Source organism: Perca fluviatilis, chromosome 9 (assembly GCF_010015445.1).
Source record: "Perca fluviatilis chromosome 9, GENO_Pfluv_1.0, whole genome shotgun sequence".
Lineage (NCBI taxonomy): Eukaryota > Metazoa > Chordata > Actinopteri > Perciformes > Percidae > Perca > Perca fluviatilis.
In genome coordinates, this window is record NC_053120.1 from 2,633,344 (window position 1) to 2,652,315 (window position 18,972).

Consider the following 18,972-nt stretch of genomic DNA (forward strand, 5'->3'; position numbering starts at 1 on the left):
TGAAATATTATGACTTTTTTCCAGAAATATTTACTTTGAGATGTAAGTAAAGTACCTCATCTCAACAACATTATTACTGAAGTACAGTGCATGAGTAAATGTACTTAGTTACATTCTGCTGGTTTTATGTGGAACAGATGAAATTAAGATGGTGGTTGTCCCAAAATATTAATTAAATTAAATTAAATATATATTAAATATTAATATTAAAAAGTTTTTTCTTGAAATATTTACTTTGAGATATAAATTCCTACATTTTCTAGAATAATATTCAATAATCCCAGAGGACACACTGTATGTCAACGTCACACCACTGCAAACAAAGTGAGTAAATGAATAAAACACATCATTAATTTAAGTCAAAGTATTAATCCCACACTGTTAAAATGTAAAGTAAAAGATCTAAATTACGACTTTTTTACCAGAAATATTACAACTTTTTTCCCAAAATATTACGACATTTTACCTGAAATATTACAACTTTTTTCCCAATATATTACAACTTTTTAACCTAAAATATTACAACTTTTTTCCCAAAATATTACGACATTTTACCTGAAATATTACAACTTTTTTCCCAATATATTACAACTTTTTAACCTAAAATATTACAACTTTTTTCCCAAAATATTACGACATTTTACCTGAAATATTACAACTTTTTTCCCAATATATTACAACTTTTTAACCTAAAATATTACAACTTTTTTCCCAAAATATTACGACATTTTACCTGAAATATTACAACTTTTTTCCCAATATATTACAACTTTTTAACCTAAAATATTACAACTTTTTTCCCAAAATATTACGACATTTTACCTGAAATATTACAACTTTTTTCCCAATATATTACAACTTTTTAACCTAAAATATTACAACTTTTTTCCCAAAATATTAGGACATTTTACCTGAAATATTTCGAGTTTTTTCCCCGAAATCTTACAGCATTTTCTTGAAATATTTACTTTGAGATCTAATTACCTCATCTCAACAACATTATTACTGAAGTACAGTACTTGAGTAAATGTACTTAGTTACATTCTGGTGGTTTGACGTGGAACAGATGAAATAAGCTGGTTGTCCAAAATATTAGGAATTTTTTTCCTAAATAGTAAAACTTTTTTACTTAAAATATTGAAACTTTTTTACTTGATGCAACGTTATTTCATTCTACACTGAATGTTTTTTGGTATGACAATAAAATAATCTTGAATCTTGAAATATTAAATTTTTTTTCCTGAAATGTTTACTTTGAGATATAATGAGATACATTTCCCAGAATTCCATTCAATAATCCCAGAGGACACACAGTATGTCAACGTCACACCACTGCAAACAAAGTGAGTAAATAAAGAAAACACATAATAATACAACTATTTTATATGAAATATTACGACTTTTTCCCAAAAATATTATGACTTTTTTACTTGAATTATGACGACTTTTTTAATTCAAATATTGCGACTTTTTCAGGAAAATATTATGACATTTTTACATGACATATTACGAATTTTTTACCTGAAATATTACGACTTTTCCCCAAAAATATTACGACTTTTTCCCCAAAATATTACGACTTTTTGACTTGAAATATTACAACTTTTTTACTTGAAATATTACAACTTTTTTACTTGAAATATTACATCTTTTTACTTGAAATTTTGACTTTTTTACTTGAAATATTAACTTTGAGATCTAAGTAAAGTACCTCATCTCAACAACATTGTTACTGAAGTACAATACTTGAGTAAATGTAACTTAGTTACATTCTGCTGGTTTTTACTTGGAACAGATGAAGTTAAGCTTGTGGTCATCGTCGATCAATTTGACCCAAGTTCCATTTCGGGCCATGGCTCCAGACATGTTGCAGTCGTCCCCAGGCTGGGGGAGGTCCCAGTTGGTATAGCGGACCGTCTCGTCACTGACCCAGAACCAGAAGTCCAGAGTGCAGGTGTAGCGCAGTCCCAGCCACACGTGGGGAGTGGAGGCCATCTTGGCTCTCTCCTGGACCCAGCGCTGATCGTCCTGGTTGGTGATGGAGACAAGGTCGCGATAGTGATCTCTGCAGTAATATAACGCATCCTCCCAGATCATGCTCTGGTTGATCAGGATCACTGAATCTGTCAGGGGAGAAGGAGAGGCAATCAGGGGAAAAGTCAGTCAGAGGCGGAGCCAATTAGTGGTGTAGCCAATCATGGGCAGAGACCCAAAAGCTCTTCCCGTCGAGACAAACACAGGACAGTTTAAATAACAGCTGTAATATTTGTTTTAAATCTAACAAGCAGTTTGTTGTATTTTAGCAGAGCTGAGAACACTTTATCTGTTTATTTATCGCGAGTTATATCATTATCAAGATATGTTGATTTTATAATAAACTAATAAATAAAGTGAATCATTAAACAGATGTAGATGTACAGTACCGTTAGATAGACCTTCTGATAAACTCACCGTTGTAGCAGAAGAAGGGTTTGGTTTTATTACAGTCATCAGCACTCCATTTTCCATCTGACGTAGTCATGGCACATGTCTTCTCAGGGTCTTGTTTCTTAGGTTCATCTTTATCCCAGGATCTGAAGGAGAAACTGCTCCCATCTGACCAACTCCAGCAGTCTCTGAACAGGCCGATCCAGAAAGGTTCTGCATTATTCTGGGGCTGTTTTGGATAATTCTGGCGCTGTGTCTTGAATTCTTCTAGCTTTTTGACTCCACTGATCAGGTCAGTGTAATTTTGTCTGCAGAACCTCTGAGCGTCTGTCCAATTCATCTTCTGGTGACTGATATGAATGTTTTCACTGGATATCTTGTTTTCTGTGGAACACACAGACAAACTTTTTGGTTTTTATTTAGTCTCATAAAATCCTACATTATTCTTATTTCAAAACAATAATTTGATATCAATTCAGAGACTTTTCTCCCCTAATACTCCCCCATAAGTCGATTGTCCCACCATCATTGTGACCTATTTTTAGGTTTGTTACGACACGTTCTGCGTCACGTTCTGTGATAACCTTCAGGAAGTGAAGTCAGATATGAGTCGTCAGATGGGGGAGGTTTTTGGGGAGAACAGACTTTATGCGCCACATATTCTCACCGTCATAGCAGATGAAAAAAATTTTTTTATCACAAGAGTGGTCATGCCATTTGTTTTTCTCTATCCACACACAGTTATCTTTATTGACACAGCCTTCAGTATCCGGCTGATTGTCAGACCATTTACTCTCACTCTCGTTGAACTCCACCCCTGACTGAGACCAGCGCCACACGGTGTTTGTTGTGTTGTGTTGCAGCCCAATCCAGGCTCCGGCTTGATACTTTGCATGCTTTGCAGTCGTGGAGTTAAGGAGTCTCTTCATGTCTGTCTCGTTAGCCACTGTGGCCAGGTCAGTGTGGTACGTTCTGCAATACTCCTGGGCTTCTTTCCAGGTCTTCTCCTCTCCAATGAAGTGGTAGTCATACAGCTGACCCCCAATGGAGGAACACTGACCTGATAACAGAGAAGAAAGTGCAGTGATGAAGCTGAGAGCTATACAGGCATATGTTCATTTAAAGGTAACTTCGTTCTGTTTTAAAACCTGGACTCTATTTTCCCATGTTTTTGTGTCTAAGTGACTGATGTTAAAGGACAATTCCGACGCAAAATGAACCTAAAAAAACAGATATGCTGGCTCTATACACGCTAAAAGTCCTGATTATTTACATGGAGTCTGGTGGAGATATGCTGGCTCTATACACGCTAAAAGTCCTGATTATTTACATGGAGTCTGGTGGATTTGGTGATGGTGATTACGGGCTGTTTCATCTTAAACTAAAAGGATCTTACTCTTTAACTAAAAGGTCTATCTCTGTAGGGATCCATCCCGTAATGTTGTCAGACACTTAGAATAATAATATGAGTCTGTCAGCGAAAAAAACAACTTTTAGTAGACGCTGACTGATTTGTCCTGTAGGATTACATTACAGCCACTTATCAAAAAACTAAATTACTGTTTAAATCAACTCATATTATTAACTGAAATGTGACTTGGAGTTGATGAGGAGTGAGCTGTCCAGATGATCCACTTACCCATCACAATGAACACAAACAGACTCCACTGCATCTTCACCCTGTTAGATGGTAATAAACACAGTTATTTTTGGTATGAAATCAGGAGTATTTTACATGATTACTCACTGACTTTTGGAAAAGATGTTCCATTTATTGAAGTTACAACACACACACACACACAAACACACACACAGACACAGAGACAGAGACAGAAACACACACACACACACACACACACACAGACACACACACAGAGACAGAAACACACACACAGACACACACACACACAAAGACACAGACACACAGAGACACACACACACACACAACACAGAGACACACACCGAGCAAACACACACCCACACACACACACACACACACACACACACATACAGAGCAAACACACAGAGAGACACACACACAGAGAAACACACACACACACACACACACACACACATACACAGAGACACAGACACACACACACAGACACACACACACACAAAGACACAGATACACAGAGACACACACACAGACAAACACACAAGTCAACAGTAAAAATGTCACAGTGAACTGTGACATTTGCATTTTTAGGTTTCCTGTTGGACTTTGTGAATTCATGTTCAGGTAATAATATGAAAATTATATTAATATGTTGGCGGAGTGAGTTTAGCCGTCAGGAGAACAGCCTGTCTTTATATAGTTTATAACCCCGTCCCTCAGGATGCAAATCATAGATTTAACTGACAGTGTCTGACAACATTATGAGATGGATCCTACAGAGATAGACCTTTTAGTTAAAGAGTAAGATCCTTTTAGTTTAACATGAAACAGCCCCGAAATCACCATCACCAAACTCCACCAGACTCCATGTAAATAATCAGGACTTTTAGCGTGTATAGAGCCAGCATATCTCCACCAGACTCCATGTAAATAATCAGGACTTTTAGCGTGTATAGAGCCAGCATATCTCCACCAGACTCCATGTAAATAATCAGGACTTTTAGCGTATAGAGCCAGCATATAATGTCCACATGTAAACACGGGTTCAGTTTTATTTATGTTCTTTTGCTGCATGTCATTCCCCCCCTCTCTCTCCCCTTTCAAGTCTAAGCTGTCCTGTCTAATAAAAGCCTAAAAATGGCTCAAAAAAATTATCAAAAGATAAAAGTACATACATCCACTGTTAATACTCAGATATTTGTTAGAGCGTATATTTTTTTAGATGGAGACCTTTGAGTGATACGTTTGAGGACCCCGGATGTATCAGAGAAGAAATATTAAATATTGAGAAATAAACAAAAACAGTTTGAAGGAAAACTGGAAACCTTATCATTATATAAATCAGATTTTACATGCAGTATTACGTAGAATACAATCCCTCTTCTGCAAATCCACACAAACATTAAAATGTGAAATCAAACAGCCGAGTTTATAACTTTTATAGTTTATAACTTACATCTTGTGAATGTCCACATCTTCTCTCTGCTCTGATGCTTCTCCCTTTCTGTGCCTGAATGAGACTGCTCTCAACACTTTATTAATCCTGTTAATAATTAAACTCTGGCTGTCATTTGAATACTCTTACTCACCCAGTAAGAGCGTGCGCCCCATGTAGGCTGAGTCCTTTGCAGCGGTGCGGGTTCGAATCCGACTTGCTGCCCTTTGCTGCGTGTCGCCCCCCATCTCTCTCCCTTTTCATGTCTATCCACTGTCACTACTTAATACAGGGAAAAGCCCCCCAAAAGATAATCTTTAAAAAACATATATGTATATATCTGTCTTCACCGTCGACCATGTTGCAACTTTTTGATTTTCTAGGTCAAATTCTTTTTTTTTTATTACGTTTTGGTCATGTTTTTTTCACACTTTAGTTCGCTTTTTCGACATTTTTGTCATTTATTTTTCCTAAATTTTTCAATATTCCATTATCAATCTTTCTTTACATGCTATAAAATTGAATTCAGTTTTTTCCAAGTGCTAAAACACAATTTTGCAAACTAGGCTGGTTTTATCAAAATACTTAACACAATTCACAAAACCACCCACCCAAACTGCAAAATACCTCATATATCCTGCAAAATTAAGCACTGCAACCAAAACTACATATAGCATTATCAAAATCAAACTTTTGCACCACATGGCACACTCTTCATTCATATTACCAGATTTTGGTCTAACCAACTACACACTGTTGGGCATAATGAAAAGCACCCTCAACTTTAGTGTGCTTTGTCATAATACTAAAAGAGTTCAAATTGTCAACCAGTCCTGGTTGACACGTCTCTTCGACATTGCGTGGAAGTCTGGAACAGTGCCAAAGGAGTGGTAGACTGGGGTGGTGGTTCCCCTTTTTAAAAAGGGGGACCAGAGGGTGTGTGCCAATTACAGGGGTATCACACTTCTCAGCCTCCCTGGTAAAGTCAACTCCAAGGTGCTGGAAAGGAGGGATCGGCCGATAGTCGAACCTCAGGTTGAGGAGGAACAATGCGGATTCCGTCCTGGTCGTGGAACAACGGACCAGCTCTTCACTCTCGCAAGGATCCTGGAGGGGGCCTGGGAGTATGCCCAACCGGTCTACATGTGTTTTGTGGATTTGGAGAAGGCGTATGACCGGGTCCCCCGGGAGATACTGTTGGTGGTGCTGCGGGAGTATGGGGTGAGGGGGTCTCTACTCAGGGCCATCCAATCTCTGTACGACCAAAGTGAGAGCTGTGTCCGGGTTCTCGGCAGTAAGTCGGACTCGTTTCAGGTGAGGGTTGGCCTCCGCCAGGGCTGCGCTCTGTCACCAATCCTGATTGTAATATTTATGGACAGGATATCGAGGCGTAGTCGGGGTGGGGAGGGGTTGCAGTTCGGTGGGCTGGGGATCTCATCGCTGCTCTTTGCAGATGATGTGGTCCTGATGGCATCATCGGCCTGCGACCTTCAGCACTCACTGGATCGGTTCGCAGCCGAGTGTGAAGCGGTTGGGATGAGGATCAGCACCTCTAAATCGGAGGCCATGTTTCTCAGCAGGAAACCGATGGAATGCCTTCTCCAGGTAGGGAATGAGTCCTTACCCCAAGTGAAGGAGTTCAAGTACCTTGGGGTTTTGTTCGCGAGTGAGGGGACAATGGAGCGGGAGATTGGTCGGAGAATCGGCGCAGCGGGTGCGGTATTACATTCCATCTATCGCACCGTTGTGACGAAAAGAGAGCTGAGCCAGAAGGCAAAGCTCTCGATCTACCGGTCAGTTTTCGTTCCTACCCTCACCTATGGTCATGAAGGCTGGGTCATGACCGAAAGAACGAGATCCAGGGTACAAGCGGCCGAAATGGGTTTCCTCAGGAGGGTGGCTGGCGTCTCCCTTAGAGATAGGGTGAGAAGCTCGGTCATCTGTGAGGAGCTTGGAGTAGAGCCACTGCTCCTTCGCGTCGAAAGGAGCCAGTTGAGGTGGTTCGGGCATCTGGTGAGGATGCCCCCTGGGCGCCTCCCTAGGGAGGTGTTCCAGGCACGTCCAGCTGGGAGGAGGCCTCGGGGAAGACCCAGGACTAGGTGGAGGGATTATATCTCCAACCTGGCCTGGGAACGCCTCGGGATCCCCCAGTCGGAGCTGGTTAATGTTGCTCGGGAAAGGGAAGTTTGGGGCCCCCTGCTGGAGCTGCTCCCCCCGCGACCCGACACCGGATAAGTGGACGAAGATGGATGGATGGATGGAGTTCAAATTGTAGGAAATTCTTCAGATTGTTCACAAAACAACAATTGCAAAAAAAATACATAAAAAAAAACAGGCATCATAGTGCTTACTTCCTGATTAAAGTGGTAACAATGAACCATTGAGGTTTTTGGCCAAGTGGCTCATATATTGGCCAATTACAGTTTTTTCCAACTGCTTACAAACGTTTTCAAAACTATGTCTCCTTTTTTCAAAACTCCACACACAATTCCTAAAACTGCTCACACAAAATGCTAAATGCCTCACATCTCCTTCAAAATGAAACACTGCATTCAAAATACCATAAACATATCTCAAAATGAAGCATTTGCATCAAATGGCAAACACTTTTTTCATAATAGTAAATATATGGATATACCATGTACACACTGTTGTTCTAAATCTAAAGCTCTTTTGTCTTTCATAGGTTTATATCTACATTTACAATGTTCTAGAGTGAAAGTAAATCTGCTGAAAGTGGTTGAAAAGTGCACTGTAAAAACAATGTAATATTACAGTGAAACAGAAAATATTAATTGGGCAAAACATTACGTTTGTAAGAGTAGCACTGTGTTGTTTACAGTAGCATGACACAAGAAAACAATAGTACAAACATATAAACCAAAGGTAATCATTTTTAGAATAAAGAATATGTGTATGTGTGTGTGTGTGTGTATTAGTGTGTGTGTGTGTGTGTGTGTGTGTGTGTGTGTGTGTTGTGTTTTTGTGAGTGTTTTTGCATGCTTGTGTGTCGGGGCGAGGGGTGTGTGTGTGTGTGGGGGGGACAGAATTGTATGCACTTTGTGCAAAACAAAGTCTGATTGATTTGTAATGCTGAAATAGTCATTAGATAGTTGCATGCAGTATGGACGCCACTGTAAAGCTACTCAAGATGGGCTTCTCTCCCTCATCTCATCAGAGAGGCTCTCCTTCTTACTCTTCTTCCCTCCTCCTCCTCCTCGTTGTTATCCCCTGTCTCTCCCTCCTCCTCCTCTTGCTCTCTGTCTATTCTTGGCATCCATTGTTCAAAACAGGTAATCTGACCTTTGACCTATGTATAGGCCTATACTAAAGCAATGATTGGTTAGTGTTCAGTTATGACATAATGTGTTTGCAAATGTGAGAAGTGTGTGTGCCCTCGTAAATAAGTGTAGCATTTTGATTGGTTGTGTTTAGAAATGGATGGCAAGTCACTTCCTGTTAGATTTTTGTGTCTTAGGTAGAGAATTGTGTGTAATGTTTTGAAAAAAGTGTTTTATGCAATTGAAAGCTGAGTGAAAGGCTGAGAAATAGCTTATGGTTTTGGAGATTTGCTGTGTAGTTTTGCACTTTGAGTGAGAGGTTTCAAAAATCGTGTGACATGAAAAGATTTTGTGTGTAAGCAGTTGAAAAAAACTGTAATGCTGAAATAGTCATTAGATAGTTGCATGCAGTATGGACGCCACTGTAAAGCTACTCAAGATGGGCTTCTCTCATTGGTCAATCCGCGGTTGATCACATGATGAATAAGTGTGGCCCTGATCTCATCAGAGATGGCTCTCCTTCCTCTTCTTCCCCCCTCCTCCTCGTTGTTATCCCCTGTCTCTTCCTCCTCCTCCCCTTGCTCTCTGTCTATTGTTGGCATCCATTGTTCCAAACAGGTAATCTGACCTTTGACCTCTGTATAGGCCTATACTAAAGCAGTGATTGGTTAGTGTTCAGTTATGAGATAATGTGTTTGCAAATGTGACGAGTGTGTGTATGCCCTGGTAAATATGTGAAGCATTTTGATTAGTTGTGTTTAGAAATGGATAGCAAGTCACTTCCTGTTAGATTTTTGTGTCTTAGGTAGAGAATTGTGTGTAATGTTTTGAAAAAAGTGTTTTATGCAATTGAAAACTGAGTGAAAGGCTGAGAAATAGCTTATGGTTCTGGAGATTTGCTGGGTAGTTTTGCACTTTGAGTGAGAGGTTTCAAAAAGCGTGTCACATGAAAAGATTTTGTGTGTAAGCAGTTGGAAAAAACTGTAGCTCATGTAGTGTCATTTTGAATGGCAGTGTTTTGAAATGAGCTGCTACAAAGCTAATTACAGTTTTTTCCAACTGCTTACACACAAAATCTTTTCATGTCAAACGATTTTTGAAACCTCTCACTCAAAGTGCAAAACTACACAGCAAATCTCCAAAACCATAAGCTATTTCTCAGCCTTTCACTCAGTTTTCAATTGCATAAAACACTTTTTTCAAAACATTAAACACAATTCTCTACCTAAGACACAAAAATCTAACAAGAAGTGACTTGCTATCCATTTCTAAACACAACCAATCAAAATGCTACACTTATTTACCAGGGCACACACACACACTCCTCACATGTGCAAACACATTATGTCATAACTGAACACTAACCAATCATTGCTTTAGTATAGGCCTATACAGAGGCCAAAGGTCAGATTACCTGTTTGGAACAATGGATGCCAACAATAGACAGAGAGTAAGGGGAGTAGGAGGAAGAGACAGGGATAACACAAAAAAAAAAAGAGGAAGAAGAGCCATTTCTGATGAGATCAGGGAGAGAAGCCCATCTTGAGTAGCTTTACAGTGGGCCCATACTGCATGCAACTATCTAATGACTATTTCAGCATTACAAATCAATCAGACTTTGTTGTGCACAAAGTGCATACAATTCTGCCCCCTACAAACACAAAGCACGCACAAACACTCACAACACACACACACACACACACACACACTTTATTCTAAAAATGATACCTTTGGTTTACATATGTTTATACTTTTTTTTTCTTGTTTCATGCTACTGTATACAACACTGGGCTACTCTTACTAACGTGATGTTTTGCCAAATCAATATTTTCTGTTTTACTGTAACATTACATTGTTTTTTACAGTGCACTTTTCAACCACTTTCAGCAGACTACTTTCTCTCTAGAACATTGTAGATATAAACCTATGAAAGACAAAAGAGCTTTAGATTTAGAACAACAGTGTGTACATGGTATATCCATATATTTACTATTATGAAAAAAGTGTTTGCCATTTGATGCAAATGCTTCATTTTGAGATGAGTTTATGGTATTTTGAATGCAGTGTTTCATTTTGAAGGAGATGTGAGGCATTTAGCATTTTGTGTGAGCAGTTTTAGGAATTGTGTGTAGAGTTTTGAAAAAAGGAGACATAGTTTTGAAAACGTTTGTAAGCAGTTGGAAAAAACTGTAAGACGATCAGCTCCACACAACTCTCTCTGGATCTCTCAGTATGACTATGATCAGAAGAAATCAACAAAAACCTTTAACCTTCTAACACTGTTCTGTTCTGTTTGCACACACATGCATGCATGCACACACAGAAACACACACACACACACACACACACACACATACACACACACATGTACACCCATTCACACACACACACACACACACACACACTCACACCTATACACACACACACACACACTCACACCTATACACACACACACAAAGTTCATGTCAGTTTAGGTTGTCATATTGCCACTTGTGTATGTGAACCACCAATGTTCGCACACACACGCATGCATGCACACACAAAAACACACTGTTGTAGATGTTAATGTTCTAATAAGGTTCTTTTTACAATAAATGTTCTATTGAAAATACTTTTTGTCATTTGTATTGGTATTTATGTTAAAATAAAGGCAGTTAAAACTGTCTGGTCAAATTTGACCGCGAACAGTAAATTAAGCGGGGCAGCAACAAACAGTGTTTGAAGGTTAAAAAAGCGGCAAAAATGTCAGAAAAGGCAACAAAAACATTGAAAATGTGACAAAAACGTTCCAGAAAAGCATCAAAACTTTAAAAAGAAACAAAGCCCAATTCAGATTTTTGGGTGGGTAACCTCCCCAACCCTCATAAATTACACCTATGCGTTATGGCATCTCCAATAAATAAGTAAATGAATCTATTTGGCAGTTTCTTCAGCCCCGACAAAACTTAGCAAACCGGTGGTGCGTTGAACACCCTGTTGTGTGAGCAGTGCCTTTTTATTACCATAAGGTTACAGACACGTCTCTCCTGATTGGCTATCACCTGGGACACAGCCAATAAAACGAGAGAAAGCATAACTCAAAGCTGCTTCACACCGTTTAGAGGAGACCTGTTATTCAACCTTTGTTTGTGTGTGTGTGTGTGTGTGTGTGTGTGTGTGTGTGTGTGTGTGTGTGTGTGTGTGTGTGTGTGTGTGTGTGCACCATAGCAACACGGTTACACCGTTTAGAGACTGACGTGCTCCAGTGTTTCCCTGTCTGTCTGTGGTGAGTTCACATGTATGCCTGAAATGGCGCTGCCTTTGAGTGGCGACATACAGCAGTAGCCGCGTGTGTTTGTTTTTGTCTAATGTCTTTTGTATCTCGTCTGTCATGTTTGAATTAGCTGCAGGAATTCAAGAGTAATAGTTAAGAGTAACCCAATATTTTGGAATTAATATGGATTTGTTCAACACGGTGCTCATGAGCATATTTACTCTTGAGATTGTTGTGAACCAACGAACTAACTCGCCTCACAGACTGCAGTACAGTCGGGACTTTCTCATCCAATGTAACAATTCCGCCCCGTGGACACTTCGCGATGAAATTCCACCAGAAATTCGCAGGTGCGGATCTGCTTGTCTCGATCGACAAACAATGCTGGGGGTGACGATCCGTGGCCGAGGCAGTGGAGCATGCGGAAGGCGGCGTGGGCCTGCCGTCGGATTGCGGGAGACAGCAGCGGGTCGGGTGAGGAAGCGTGGCCGGAGGGGAGGAGTGAGACGGAGGCTACGCAGAGCTGGATTGCGCCGCCTGCCACTTCCCTCTGTCATCCTTGGAAACGTGCAATCATTACGGAATAAAGTGGATGAACTGCAGGCAAACGTTAAATTCTTACCGGAGTATAAGAATGCCTGTGTTATAGCTTTGACTGAGACTTGGTTAAAAGAATACGACTTGGGCCAGGATCTTGAAATCGATTGCTTTGGTCAGCCTATTCGGTTAGACAGAGACACACAGCTGACTGGAAAAACACAAGGAGGGAGCGTGTGTCTATACTGCCATGCCCAGGTGGCTCCAATCACTAACGACCCTCCTCTGCCTGCAGGAGGAACCTCCCCTGCACTGCAGAGGCGGGGTCGTAACAATACGTCAACTCACGCTGGTGCAAGACTATAGTAGTGAGTAGGGGTGCACCGATCCGATATTTGGATCGGATATCGGCCCCGATATTGCAAAAATAGTTTTTATTTTTTTTTTACACTCCGTCGCAGCACCGGGGCCCCTGTTAACTGCGTACCCTTCTCACTCATGGTAGTAGTAGTAGTTTATAACACAACAATTAATAACCCACATCTAACTCTCTTAAAAGGATAAAACACCAAAGCATATAACAATTTGAGACTTAAACAGTTTCTAACACTAATAATTTTACATTTAAAAATGTAGCTACACCGCCGAATGGCATGCTGGGTAACATTACATCTGCTAGCCTAGCTAGCCAGGTAGCAGAACAGTCTGTTAAGCTGGGAGAGGCTCCGGTCGCTACTGCACAAGAACCTAGAAGAAAGTTAGCTAGAGGATGAAGAAAGACCGGAGATACACCAGAACAACATGTGCTCAAGAGAGTTGTTGTTGTTGTACTGTTGTTCCCAAGTTTTTTTTCTTTCTAACAAATCGGACATAATTTAGCCACGGTTGTTGCCCGTCACTCTAACGTTACTCGGCCGTGCTAACGTTACTGCGCTAACGTTAAAGACCTGTCACTTCAAGCATGCAGCGGAGCAACGTTATGAACGCAATCCACCTCCGGTCCCGCTACAGACCGTTGAGAAAGACGGGTTCAGAGCAATGATTAAAACTCTGGATTTAAGATGTCTCGCCTCGCTGAAATACGTCCTCCAACCTACTAACGTTATTCAAACAGCGAAGGAGGCTGACAGCGGAGCTCCGTTCAGTCCCCCACTACAACCACACTACAACCTAACTTACCTGTGGCCAAGGTAGTGGTTATACAGTACTAGCTTACAACTATTTAGTTTTGAAAGGGAAACGGTGTTAAAGTTGTTTGTATGTGTAGGCTACTCATTCGATTTGAGTTTATTTTACTACTTTTCAGTTTGCACAATACGGTTGAAATAGTTTAGCTTCTTTAACTGTTTGATGGATTCCCCTTCATACAAAGTTATTGTATAATGTTGTGGAGCCAAGCAAACCCTTAATCAAAGCTTTTAGTAAACATGATGACATTAACATGTTTTTGTGATATTCTATGTACTCCTGACAGTAGAATAAGCCATTATAAACCTATATAAAGGTGGCCCATTATTGATGGCCCATTATTATGTATTTCAATTTATTTTAAGAAGTTTGATTACATTATATTTTCGATTTGAATGCACAATACTTTTTTAAATAACAAATAAATAAGAATTCAATACATTACATCTATGTTATTTTGTCTTAGTTAGGAAAGTAATGTTTAGTTAGGAAGGTCTGGTGCCTTTAGTGTCTTCCACATGGTGGAAGGAAGGTATACAGTTTATTATTAATTCATTAACAGTATCGGATCGGTATCGGGTATCGACAGATACACAAAGCCCTGGCATCGGTATTGGTATCGGGACTGAAAAAGTCGGATCGGTGCACCCCTAGTAGTGAGGGAATCTATCTGTAGCCCACATGTCAAACTTTTATCTGTCTCACTGCGTCCATTTTATTTGCCACGAGAAATTCCCCAACTTTTCATTACATTGGTATATATCCACCCAAGAGCCAACTCAGCAGATGCTGCAGCTGAAATTACCAAACTTTTTCACTGTTTACAAAGCATTTCCCCCGATGCTCTGCATTTTATACTTGGTGATTTTAATACAGTACGTGTATTCTTAAGAAATACCTTGGGCATTTTTATCAATATGTAAACTGTCCTACCAGACATGGCAAGATTTTAGATTTTTGCTACGGTACTATTAAAGATGACTACAAATCTTACGCAATGTCACCCCTGGGGTCTTCTGACCATAGCTGCATCTTTCTGGCCCTGGTATATCAATCAGCCCTTAAGAGAGGCAAAGTTGAGCGTAAAGAGGTCTCTGTATGGACAGATGATGCCATCAAAGAATTGAATGGCTGCTTTCATAGTACCGACTGGGATGTTTTTAAGGACACATGCACCGATATAGACAAACTAACTTCCACTGTGTCAAGCTACATCACATTTTGTGAGCAAATGATTATTCCCACAAAGATGATCACATTATACCCCAATAATAAACCCTGGGTGAGTGGATCACTTAAGCACGTTCTTAATAAGAAAAAAATTGTTTTCCAACAGAATGACATGCACCAAAAAAAAGAGATTCAAATGATGGTGAAGAAGGAAATAAAATTGGCCAAAATCCAGTTTAAGGATAAGGTGGAAGATCAGCTGAAGAATGGAAATGCCTACTGTGCTTGGAGGGGGATTAAGGCTATGGTGGGAATGAGTGATAAGAAAAAAGGGGTGGTCACATCTGAAAAACCTGACACTGTCTTGGTGGATGAATTGAATCAGTTTTATTCAAGATTTGACTCCCATGATTTTAATGATGATTTGGTTGAATTTAGAACTGGGTTTGTCTGGAAGACTCTTGAGCAGACGAGCATAAGTAAGAGCCAGGGGCCTGACCACATCAGCGGCCGATTGCTTAAAAATTGTGCTCTGTTCTTGAGCAGTATTTTTACATTTATTTTCCAACTTTCACTATCACAAAGGAAAGTCCCAGGGTTATGGAAAGAATCAGACATTTCAACTTCAACTTTCAACTTCAACTTCAACATGTCTGTAAAAACAGCAGGACATTTGCCTACTGTGTGTTAAAGTTATAGTTGAACAGGTGAAGATCTCGTTGTCTGTAGCTGCCTGTAGGAGCCACGTACTGTATGTTGTTTATGGTCTCATTTATATTATTTATTGATTATTATATTGTAGGTGGGGGGGCGCGTTTTCATCGCAGTTTGAGTGGAATTGATAACATATGTGTTTGCTTCACCTGTTCACCTGTTCACCTGTTCACCTGTTGGGTTTTTTGGGCTTTGACAGAGGGGGGGTGAGCCTGGGAAAGAACACTTTCTGTTTATTGCTGCACTAACACACTTATTTAGACTCACTCAAGTAACTTTACATTTGGTCACTGCAGTACTATTATTTGTATTTTACGTGTGGAGGATTAAATCATTGCAATACAATGTGAATGTGTGTTTATGCATCTCTCAGTGTTCAGTCCCTCACGGCATTACTTTGTTGTACTGCTTACAGCCGCAACACTGCCGGTTACTAACAGGCTCGGTAGTGATCGACACGTGCTGCAGGTCCGGTGTTTGTAGCCGTGCTCGGACAGAGAAGATTCGGCTAAAATAAATCAGTGATGGTGTTTCTGCCATGATGTGATAACAGGACTTTGGGTTAGTAAAAAAAAGAGGACCACTCTGTGGTTTAACAGTTTCTTTAGACTCAGAGAAAACTATTCTTTTGTTACATAAAATTCAATAAACAATGTGATCATCAGAAACAGATTTTACAAAATATAACCATCAGATATTCACCAGAACTTGACACTTTAAGAGGAAGAAAAAATAACAACTTCAGAAAATAACAAATGGTAATCATTCATGTTACAGGATTACATCCTCAGTTTAATATCTGCTGTCACATCTCTCCCCCCGCGGTTTGTTTCCTACATTTCCCAGAATGCCATTAATCCCAGAGGACACACAGTATGTCAACTTCACACCACTGTAAATAAAGTGAGTAAATTAATAAAACACATCCTTAATTTAAGTAAAAGTATTAATCCCACACTGTTAAAATGTAAAGTAAAAGACCTATATTACTACTTTCTTCCTGAAATATTAAAACTTTTTGACCTGAAATATTATATTGTTCTTACATATTATGACCTTTATCTTGATGTCCGTAATTTATCTTGTTTTCGGTCATTTCTGCCACTAGCTTTTAGCCGATTTCAACTGCTAATAGCTAAGAAGCTACCCATCACGGGTGTGTCTTTGTTTTCTTCGTAGCCTTTACAGGTTTTCTATCCAGCCTGGAACTCGTGCGTCTTTTCGGAGTTGTTCAGCAATAAATCCAACCCTTACATCCAAGATTTATCCACTCGATGTCCGTAATTTATCACATTTTCGGTCATTTCTGACGCTACCTCTGTGTTACCGGCTGCTATAATCTCCCATGATGCTTTGCTATGTTTTTCAACCAATGGGAAGGCAGGTCCATCACACAAAGAGTATATAGTGGAAAAGAGAGTTCACTCCAGGAAATAAGAGCGAGAACAAAGAGTAAAGTGAAAAAGAGAGATAACTATGGTCTATGGCCGTTCTAGAGAGAATAATGGCATCACTGTTTAGATATCTGGGATACATTTGGGCCTTTTTTTGAAGAAATGTAAATAGTTTGTCATTTATATGAGTTATAACGTTCATTATGTTTATTTTTGCACTGGATGACTCCAAATATATAGGAGAACTGTTTTAGAAAAAAATAATTCTTGTGTACCATTTCTCTGTGTGTGATATCAATACATTTTACATTATTATTTTGATTATTGGCAAAAGCGTCTGGACGTTTTTTGAAAAAATTTATATATTTTGTAAACTTTATAAGTTATAATGTTTATTTCTTCACAGTTTGACACCCAAGACATATGGGAACTGATTTAGACAGGAGATTGGCTTAGCTTGTATTGTTCTGTGTGTGATATCAATAAATATCTGTGAGATTCATTTTCCGTTTTATTTATTTATTTGTTTTTAAGGTCATACAACCTTTTTTACATTCAACTGACCTCACTACAGCACAAATATGCTAATAAGCCCAGTTTTTCCTGAAAAAAATGTACATTGATTGACTGTGGACAACAGGGTTGATGTTTTACAAGCTTTTTTAGAAAATAAAACCAGACGGAAAAGTAATTGTAAAAATGGCCTTAGGTTCCTGAGGGTTAAATTATGACTTTTTCCCCCAGAAATTATGACTTTTTCCCCAAAGTATGAATTTTAACTTCAAATATTAAGTATTTTTTCCCAAAATATTACGTATTTTTTCCCAAAATATTACGACTTTTCTTCTTGAAATATATACTTTGAGATATAAGTAATAAGTAATAATCTGTTTTACATCTCCCCCCCCACCCAGGTTTGTTTCCTACATTTCCCAGAATGCCATTCAATAATCCCAGAGGACACACAGTATGTCAACGTCACACCACTGCAAACAAAGTGAGTAAATTAATAAAACACATCCTTAATTTAAGTCAAAGTATTAATCCCACACTGTTAAAATGTCAAAACATCTGTATTACAACTATCTTCCTGAAATATTATGACTTTTCTTCTTAAAATGTTACGACTTTTTGACTTGAAATATTTTACGACTTTTTTACTTGAAATGTTATGATTTTTTTAACTTTAAATATTACGACTTATTTCCCAAAATATTAAGACTTTTTTGCATGAAAAATTACGAAATTTCTCCCAAAATTTTACAACTGTTTTCCCAAAATATTACGACATTTTTTACTTTAAATATCAGTACTTTTTTTCTTGAAATATTATGACTTTTTTCTGAAATATTACGACTGTTAAAATGTAAAGTAAAATAAAAATAAAAGTAAAAGATTTATATTACCACTTTCTTCCTGAAAATATTATAACTTTTTTTCTTGAAATATTACGACTTTTTCACTTGAAATATTGACTTATTTCCCAAAATATTACAACTTTTTTACTTGAAATATTACGACTTTTTAGTTGTAATATTATAACTTTTTTTCGGAAATATTACGAATTATTTACTAAACTATTACGACATTTTTTCTTTAAATGTTACGACGTTTTAAGAGGAGGACACACAGTATGTCAACGTCACACCACTGCAAACAAAGTGAGTAAATTAATAAAACACATCCATAACTTAAGTTAAAGTATTAATCCTATGCTGTTAAAATGTAAAGGAAAAGATCTAAATTACGACTTGTGAAGTGAGTAAATGAGTAATTTCACGTATTTTTTTTACGTGAAATATTACAACATTTTACATATTACGACTTTTTCCCAAAATATTACTTTTTTTCTTAAAATATTAACTTTGAGATTTAAGTAAAGTACGTCATCTCAACAGCATTATGACTGAAGTAAAGTACTTGAGTAAATGTACTTAGTTACATTCTGCTGGTTT

General features: G+C 38.6%; 1 protein-coding gene across 1 annotated transcript; it reads right to left on the reverse strand.

Moving 5' to 3' along the window:
- Positions 1 to 1,667: 1,667 nt before the first annotated feature.
- On the reverse strand, positions 1,668 to 5,534 carry LOC120565431 (C-type mannose receptor 2-like). Its single transcript, XM_039811239.1, has 5 exons — positions 5,502 to 5,534; positions 4,067 to 4,107; positions 3,095 to 3,487; positions 2,452 to 2,811; positions 1,668 to 2,123 (listed from the first exon to the last, which is right to left on the reverse strand). Coding segments are annotated over exons 1-5 (1,137 nt in total). The 5' UTR covers positions 5,504 to 5,534; the 3' UTR covers positions 1,668 to 1,782.
- Positions 5,535 to 18,972: the final 13,438 nt, after the last annotated feature.